Source organism: Balaenoptera physalus (genome assembly GCF_965194825.1).
Source record: "Balaenoptera physalus genome assembly, chromosome: 19".
NCBI classification, from domain to species: domain Eukaryota; kingdom Metazoa; phylum Chordata; class Mammalia; order Artiodactyla; family Balaenopteridae; genus Balaenoptera; species Balaenoptera physalus.
Genome location: NC_138900.1, coordinates 21705801 through 21714881, shown reverse-complemented (window position 1 = coordinate 21714881; position 9081 = coordinate 21705801). Strand labels below are relative to the sequence as shown.

Sequence of the window (9081 nt, the reverse complement as noted above, 5' to 3'; positions counted from 1 at the left end):
ATCCAAGGGTAGTTTCTAAAGAAAGGTGGAATTATCAAGGGAAAGTTTCCTCTTGGGGTGGGGTGGGGGAGTTGAAAGGGCAGAAGGCAGCTGGCAACTGCTTCCTTGGGGCACCTGGAGAGAAACTGTAGGAAGAAAAGGAAGGCCCTAGACATTCCTCCCTTCCTGGCCAGAGACCTTGGCTAACAAGGGCTCAATAGATGAGCAACAGTGGCCTGAGGGGGTAGGAATGACTCCTTGGCCACAGATGAGATGCTGAAACCCAGGCCTAGGAGGGGTAAATGGCCCTGCCCAGGGCACCCCGTTGGTAAAGACATAGCTTAGAAAGGGCCTGCAGCTTCTTCCCCACCCCACCCCCTGCCCCCCGTGAGCATCCTGGACCAGGTCAGCTGCTGGGGAGTATTTGCCCAGTCGTTTTCCTTCTCCTTAGTTCTTGGGGAGCCCTCTGGCAGAGCCTCCAGGAAGGTTAGTGAGCAGGGATAGCAGCCTCGTGAATCTGCAGGGGCTCCTCTCACCCCAACCTTAGGTCAGAGCTAAGAGGTTAGAGACCAGGGATAGCGACAGAGATACTGAAATCCACGGACTGGGGTCTCCCTTGAGAAAGGGAAGCAAGAGAGAGCCAAGGCGAGGTGTGGGAGGCGCCCCTACAGCAAGGTGCCCCTCCAAACCACAAGCCCGCCCCACGTTTCCCTTTGGGGACCAGACTGCACCCCCGCAGAGGGCTGAAGAGGGAGAAGGCTCCGGGTGAAAGCTGTGAGAGGTACGGGTTGCGGGGAGGTGGGGGGGGATGCGAAGCCGGGGGATGGGCTCTGGAACGTGGCTGTGGACCCGACCTTTGCCTCCTGCCTCTTCGGGATACCCCCCTGCACCTGGTAAAGCGAGGGCCGCGACCGGCGAAGAACAAGTGGGGACGCACGGGCCAGCGATCAAGGTGCAGGAACCCCACCCCCTCTCGGAAACCTCCGGGGCCTTGAGTCGTGCCAGGCGCTACCCCCCCACCCCACCCCCGCCGCCTCTGCCGTCACTCACGGCTGCTGCTCTCTGGCTCGCTCTTGCGCTCTCCGCGCCACTGGCACCTGCTCGCCGGGCGCTCTGCGCTCACTTCTCGTTCGCACACTGCAGACTCCCGGCGCTGCCGCCGTCACCCAGCCTCGTCCCCGGCCCAGCACAGCGCTCCGCCCTTCTCCCGGGCCCACGGCGCCCACCCACCCGCCATGGCCTGGGCCTGGGACAAAGAGCGGGGCAGCTTATTGCCCAAACCGGGGTAAGAAGTTGAGGACGGGGGTCTGGGGAGAGGGCCTCGGGACCCGCGGGGCGCAGGGATAAGCGGCCGTCTCTGGCTCTGGAGGCTGGAAAGAAGCAAGGGAGAGTTTTGGTGGGAGGACCCCCCAGCCAAAGCGGGTGCGGGGCGCAGCTGCGCTGCAACCAGAGAGACTGTGGTCCCTCCAAGCGACCGGGGTTGGGGGGGGGGCGCTCCGGGGCGGGGGCGGTGCCTGCTGTGGAAGGGGAGAGGAGGGGAAGGGAGGGGAGGGGAGAGGAGGGGTGATGCAGCGGTGGAGGTGGCACAGTGCCCAGCCACTGACAGCCCCCTCCCTTTCTCCTTCCCCTCCCCCACTCCTGCCTCTCTCCGGCTCTGGGTCGGCCACGCCGGACCCTCTCTCCCTGGCGCTGCGCTGGGTCGGACGCCAGGTCTGCGCGCCGCGGCTGAGCGCCCACTTGCCTTGCGGAAAGACCCGAGGAGGGACCGGCGGAGGCGACAGCGGGAGGGCTGGGCGGGAGCCGGAGGAGGTGGCAGTCGGGAGCCAAACCAGAAGGAAACTGAGAGGCAGAAGCTCACGGCTCCGAGGCGCACACTCTCTTGGCCAGGGATGGGTCCCGGGGCGGCCCAGCCCCTGACCGGCCCGCCGGGCAGAGACTGAATTGCGGGTCCCCATCGGTCCAGTGTATAACCAGAGAGAGGGAGGCACGGACCGATCGCCAGTAGCCTCCCGGCGGGACCTCGCGTTCTGCCCACCCCGAGCAGCGCCCCCAGCCGGAGCCGCGCCGGGGAAGCCGGCGAGGGAGCGGGGCTGATTGGCGGCCGCCGGCGGCCGGGGGAGGGGGCGCCGCGCGCGGCCATGGCAGGCTCGGAGGCGTCCTAGCCCGATCCCGAGCCGGATCCGAGCCCGAGCTGCCGCCGCAGCCGCCTCTCCGCGCCCGCGCTCCCGTAGCCGCCGCGCCTCCTGCGGGAGATGGAACAGAGGAACCGGCTCGGTGCTCCCGGATACCTGCCGCCGTTGTTGCTGCACGCCCTGCTGCTCTTCGTGGCCGACGGTGAGCGCGGGAACTTTGCTGCCGCTGGGGGCTCGGGGGTCCTTGCCGGGGCCGCCAGAGCCAGTCTGCCCTGGTCGCCGAGGAGGAGGAGGAAGAGAAGGTGAAGGCTTCACAGTCTCCAGCAATCCCGGTGTGCAGCCCGGGCCCGGCGGGGTAGGGGGTGGAGAGAGGCGAAGGGTCGCCGCATCGCTGGCGCCCGCGCCCGGGTCGTTCGGAGCCGGACCGGGGCTCCAACTGCGGACAGGCGGCTTGCGGGGTGCCGGGAGTTGGCGCGCCCCAGCCTGGCTCTGGTAGTGCGGCCAGGCGCGGGGAAGAAGCGTAAGCCGCCCCTGCTGCCCCTCGCGATCTGGAGGGAAGCAGCCTGCAGCGGTAGCCGGTCTCCCCTGCAGCTCGGCAGCTGCTCGACCGAACTTTGCCAGCGCCTGGGCCACACGAGTAGCTGGGGGTGGGAAGCACACGGCCAAGCGAGCCGGGGACCGACCGTCTCGCCGGGGGTTGCCCCAGGCCTCCGCCTCACAGCTGGTCACGCCTCTCTCTTCCCCCGCCCCCAGCTACATTTACTGAAGTCCCCAAAGATGTGACAGTACGGGAGGGAGACGACATCGAAATGCCCTGCGCGTTCCGGGCTAGCGGAGCCACCTCGTATTCGCTGGAGATTCAGTGGTGGTACCTCAAGGAGCCGCCCCGGGAGCTGCTGCACGAGCTGGCGCTTAGCGTGCCCGGCGCCCGGAGCAAGGTAACCGGCCGCCCACGCGGCGCCAGTGCTCACCCGGCTCGTGTCGGGCGGCTGGGGTAACCCGGGCGAGGAAGGCAGGGCGCCGCCCTGTGGTGCAACCCATTTCCTACCCTCCCCATGCCCACAGCACCTTCAACAGCAGCATTTGTTACCCCCAGATCCTGTTAATTCACTTCCTTCGCCGGAAACCTCCCCGAACTCCACGCCTAGCCCCTAAGAAGCCGCACCTCATCCAGTTCTCCTGCTCTTGCTGGCTGCGGGCCCAGAGGCTGATGGGTGCTGGGTGTTGAAAGAAGACCCCTTGCTGGGGCCGGGTTTTCCCTGCCCTCTGCCACTTTGAGGTCCCCAGGGCACAGGGCCAAGGAGTTAAGCTCCTCTGGGCTGCGTTCCAGAGGCCGGCAGAGCACGGTGTACAGGTTACCTCCAGCCCACGCAGGATCAGAGGGACTTCCCCCACTGCCCATCTGCCTCTTAAACCACAGTCTCTAGCACTGGCGCCCTCTCTCTCTCTCTCTCTCTCACACACACACACACACACACACACACACACCACCTACCTACCCTCTACCCAGAGTCCCACCCTTAGTTACTGCTCACGTCTCCCACTGGGTCCTGTGCAGATACACCGGCCCCTCCATCCAGCTTTTCAAGGGGTTTAGAGAAACACGGCAGGGAATGAGGATGCTCCTCCGGAGGGAAATTGGCCTTTCTTCCCACCGGGTGGCAATCCAGCCTCCCCTCTTTGGCAGGCAGGTGTGCTAGGGCAGCCCCTCCTTGGCCGGGCGCCATGCTAGCTGCAAGCCCTTCTTCCTTCGGGGTAAAACTCCTGAAAATCCTGATGTCCTTCGTGCCCTCAGCTGTGGCTACCTCCCGAGCGGTTTCGAGTCCCAGTCCGCCTGCGGAGGATCCTCTTGCAGGAGGCTCATCTGAGTTCCCTGAGCCTGAAGGCCGACAGCCTAATATCTCTCTCTCCCTCTTTGCATTTTAGGTAACAAATAAGGATGCAACTAAAATCAGCGTAAGTGTGGAGCCCAGCGCGGGCCGCGGGAGACCCCTTCTGGCCGCTTTGCGCCCCGCAGCTTCCTCCCTTTTAGAAAGGCTCAGTGGCCGTGCGGTGTAGGGCCCTGCTCGCAGCCTTGCATTGTCGGCTGCTTGTTGTGTCGGGGCGCCATCTGTCACCGGTAGCGGATAGGGTTCTCTTTCGTGTAAATCAAGGGTCCCAGGCCTGAATCTCCTTCCTCCTCTGTACAGTCACCTGTAAAACTCTCCTTCAGTCTCCTTGCCTTAGCCGCGACCGGTGCTCAGGCTTGTGGCCCCCACTCGTGCCCCGCACACACCCGGCGCCCAGGCGGCGCCCTCCGCTGCAGCCCTCTCCTCCGCCTGGGTTGCGGGTCGCGGTGCCGGGTGTTGTGGGCTGGCTTGGGGAGTTGTGGTAGGGGGAGGAGTCTTGCCAGTGTTGGGGAGGAGACGTGCCCAAGCTTTCCCAGCTGGAGCGTGCCCAAGCTTTCCCAGCTGGAGCGTGGAAGTATCAGGGCCTGGAGACGACCAGGTCTTATGCTCGGTTCAGAGGTGACGGTTCTCTGGGAGCTCGGTGAGGGCTACAAAGCTGTTGCTCCCCGGCGTCTCCACCAGGCCGCAGGGAGATGAGCTTTGTCCGGAGCTTCATACTGCCGCGGAGAGGCAAGTTCATAAGTAGCAGGGACTGAGCGGGTCCGGCAGCAGCCTCTACATCACCTGCCTCCTTGGGAGAGCGGAGGGTTGCCTGAGAAGGGCTGGAGCCGGGAGCAGCTATATATGCGCACTCTGAGGGCAAGGCGGCTTTCCTACGGACACCACTCCGGTCCACCGAATTCTAGAATTAAGGAACGTTAGTGCGAGTAGATGTGGAGGACCGGACGTAAGGCCATGCCTCACAGTGGATGCGGGGCCGAGCCTGAGGTTTCTCCAAGGTGCCAGAGGGAGGAAGAAGGGGTGGGTTCTGCGGCTCTGAAGGGAAAGCTATGGGAAGACATGAAGGTAGGTTTGTATGAGCAGTGGGTGCAACCTGAAGCACTCCTTTAAGATATGGGGCAGCTGGAGACACGATGCAATGGGCAGGGCCACCCAGGGTCCACTCAGAGTTGGGAGCTCCATACCACTGGGGAGCCACGGGGGTGAAGGAAACCTGAATCGTGATGGTGGGCAGAGCCGGGTCTGAGAAGTGTTGGGGTGCTGTGGCCTGGGAGCGCCCTGCGGGGCTGGGCGCAGCTGCGCTACGCCGGCCAGGAGCGCGGATTGCGGGCCTGCCCATCCCGGCCTCTGACCCCAGCCCCCGCTGTCTTGCAGACCGTGCGCGTCCAGGGCAATGACATCTCGCACCGGCTGCGGCTGTCGGCCGTGCGGCGTCAGGACGAGGGCGTCTACGAGTGCCGCGTGTCGGACTACGGCGGCGACGACACGCAGGAACACAAGGCCCAGGCGCTGCTGCGCGTGCTCTCGCGCTTCGCGCCGCCCAACATGCAGGCCGCCGAAGCCGTGTCCCACATTCAGAGCAGCGGCCCGCGTCGCCACGGTCCCGCCAGCGCCGCCAATGCCAACAACGTCGGCGCCGCGGGCCGCGCCACCTCGGAGCCCGGCCATGGCGACAAGAGCCCGCCTCCCGGGAGCCCTCCCGCTGCCCCTCGTCCCGGAGTCCCCGAGGCCGCCGCCAACTCCGAGGCCCACGCAGCCACCACCACCGTCGCGGCCGCGACCGCTGCTTCGTCAGCGTCGCCGCCACCCCGTGAGGCGGTCCTTCTGCGCCAGAGGCACGGCTCGGGTAAGGGCGGCGCCGAGAGGGCGCGCTCGCGCGGGGGTGGCTCTCGCCGGAGGGGCGGTCAGGCTTGGGTCGTTTGCGGATGCAGAGTCGTTGGTGGTTCATCTGGGTGCGCCCGGGAGCGTTTTCCGCAGCCTCGCTTCTGCACTCTTCCTGCTGTTTTCCTGTTTTCACTGTTGGCCGCTTGGAGCATTCAGGACGTGTGTTTATGAGTGTGCGGGCTGCCCAGCCGGCGACTTCCCGCTACACACGGGCTGGAGGGAGGGGAGCCCTCCTTGCATTGGGAGAACTGAACCCTGCGGGCTGCACTCCGACGGCGGTGGGCCTGCTTTTCTCCTGGAACCCTTAGCGTCTAAAGGGTGGGCACTAGCGCCCAGTCTAGAGTGAGAGGAGGTGGTTACAACTCAGGTCTTGTAAGTCTGGCTGCTGCCTGACTGGACTGAACAGACAGACTTTGTTCAAGCCTATACGGGTGGCCTGGCTGTGTAGGCTCTGCTCTCCTTGGCTACCTCCAGGCTGGTCCTAGACACAAGCTCTGCTATAAATCGCCACTCCAGTCTGCTTTAGGCCCTCGTGGTGGGGGGTTGGGGGTGAGGCTGGAGCTCTACCTTTGTTAGGAGGGCACCCAGAGGTTAAGGCCTGCTCTCCTAGGGAGCTGAGAGGGTTGGGGGAAGGGGAAGGGAGTGATGGTGAGAAGGGAGTCAGAGAACAGAGAGTAAGGACAATGGACTGACTGCAGAGCAGGCAGCTCTGGAGAAGGAGGGGCTGCTTAGCAGTGGTGGGGTTTTATGGAGGGTGGAAGGGCCTGCTGCCCACTGTGCCCTTCCTCCCAAGGCATCCCCCACTCCCAACTCAAAGATGGGGCCTCAGAGATGAGCTCAGCCCCAGTGCTCACTCTCTGTGTCTGATTTCAGGCTCATCACTCCCTCTCAGTCTTGTTTGATGCATAGTCCCATAGAGAGCATCTCTACTGGCCTTGCATCACTGGGAGGCTGGGCTCTGGGACAGTCGTATATAAACCTACTGTGGGGGGGGGGGGAGCACACTGTCATGCCCTACTCTCATGGTTCTTAAAGTGCAGACCACCTGCCACCAGCATCAGCACTTTTTAAGCATGCAGGCTCCTGGGCTCTCCTGCTGAATCCAAGGAGACAGGCATCCTAGCTTCCCTCTCTGGCTGATTCTTAAGCCTTCAAGCAGTTCAGACCCTGCCAGTTGTCGTCCACATCAGTTCAGTTGTTTCTCACTAAGTTATACTCCCTGTGGGAGCTTCTCCATGTGGCTCAGACTGCTGGCTACATCTGGAGACCTCGTCCCTCTTAGGCTCCACATGGCTACCCACAAGACCTTCCCCCAGACTGTGGGGGAAGGGGGGTCAGCTGGGAACCTGTGGAGGTCCTCTCCCCAAACTCCCCCACCTGTCTTGGAGCTTTCCCCCATATTAGTTTAAGGTAATACCAGTTGCTGTGCAAAACCTCAAAATGCCAGAGGCTTAATACAATTCAAATGTATTATTTCTGGTTTACATCACTGGGGGGGAGGAGGAGAGGAGTGGCTCTGTTCCACGCAGTCATTCAGGGACTCAGGCTGAAACTCTACCATCTTTAAGAATCTTTAAGAGGCGGCTTCCAAGCTCACTCTGGGCATCAACATACAGCCCACAAACAAGGGAAGAGAGAATGGAAGCAGCCCTTCTCAACCCAGTTCTCTGAGCAAACCAAGCCCTAGGGCTCTAAGGCACACATTGCATGTGATGAATTGACTTCTTTCTTATGCATTTAGAATGGATCTAGTTATCTGTCATTCTTGGAAGACTGAGAAAATGGCCACTCAGATCATTTTGGTAGGGCTTAATTCTCTCAGAGAAAAGCTGATTTGGAGAACGGCAAGGGAGTTTTTAAAGGCCAGGCCTAGAAGTGGTAAATGTTAATTCCACCCTCATCCATTGGCCAGAACTCAGTCAGATTGTTCAACAGATGCAAGGCAGGCTAGAAAATATCCTCGGCTTGGCAACTGTTATCCAGCCTCATCTCTTCAGGGTGGAAGAGGAGCCTGAATCATGGGGCATGTAGCCATCTCTGACTAGCACACAGTACGTATACTGGAAAAGCGCTTACTGACTTACAGGGTGACTGACTTAGTTGATGCTAGTTGGTGAAGAAAACACCCTTCTTCCTCATCCCCTTGGGCACTAGCAAGTAAACATGTGTGTCTTGGGCTGGAATATTCCTCTGGGATATCCCATAGACCGTAAGTATAGTGGCAAAGCAGAGGATTTGGAAAGCCAGAGCCCAGATATGCATTGTGCCTCCTTCATTTACTGGCTGTGTGACTTTAGGCAAGTGGCTTACCATCTCTGAAAGTACTTCTTTCAGAAATACTTTAGTAATCCCTGAACTCAGAGGGAACTCAGAATGGAAATTGCTGTATAAAGTTCATTGTTATCACCAAGGCCATTATCTGCTCTGGCCAAAGAGGAGAGGTTGAGGGAGATGAAGTTGAGTGGCTGGTGGTTGGCAAGCTGTGGAGGGCCTTGAATGCTGAGTGGAGCAACAGGGATCATTAAAGCCTTTGATCAAGGAAGCGCCATGTGAAAAGAGATCATTCCTGCTTGAATCTCCCTTGCCCCCTGCCCAGAGCCTGACCCCCTGAGCCTAACCAAGGCTGACCTGACTATGCCTGCCATGGCTGGTCAGATGTCCAGTCTCTGGGCTCAACCACAAGGAGACTCCAGATTAACTCATCGCTATAGCAGGAAGCCAGCCATGGAAGGTGTCATGGACAGTGCCCTTCTTTCTGGAAGGTCCTCAGGTCAGCCCAGTTCTGATGGCACCTGCCAGCCACAGGACAGCATATTAATGCCCACATGGATAAGGGCAGCAGCCCAGGCAGGGGGCTCCTCTGGCCTCCCTGGAGTGGAAAGTAGTGTTCATTTCCCTCCAGAAAGCACAGCCAGCTGGGCTCCCACCAGGGCTGACAGGGCAGCACAACTAGGATAGGGGTATGGTGACCCCTAAGGTCTCTGTTGCCCCAAAACCATTGCTAGCTCCTGAACAGGCCAGTAACCATGCAGACATATCTCAGAAAGAACCCCAAATTTCTCTCCATCTCCTGTTTGGAAGGCCAGTAAGGTGGGGCCTTCAGCTGGAAGACCAAAAGGCTCATAACCTTCACTCTCCAGGTGAGCTCTTGGGAGAATCACTGTGCTGTGGGCCCCTCTGTGTCCCACTCTGGGCAT

At 61.2% G+C, this 9081-nt stretch overlaps 1 protein-coding gene across 1 annotated transcript in view; it reads left to right on the top strand.

Moving 5' to 3' along the window:
• The first annotated feature begins 1731 nt into the window (after positions 1-1731).
• The window catches only part of VSTM2B (V-set and transmembrane domain containing 2B), a 55025-nt gene continuing 47675 nt past the window's right edge, over positions 1732-9081 (top strand). Inside the window, exons 1-4 of the mRNA XM_082437216.1 lie at positions 1732-2313; positions 2865-3049; positions 4038-4067; positions 5375-5846. Of these exons, the coding sequence (XP_082293342.1) occupies positions 2232-2313; positions 2865-3049; positions 4038-4067; positions 5375-5846 (769 nt within the window). The 5' untranslated portion in view covers positions 1732-2231. The remainder of the gene's footprint in view (positions 2314-2864; positions 3050-4037; positions 4068-5374; positions 5847-9081) is intronic.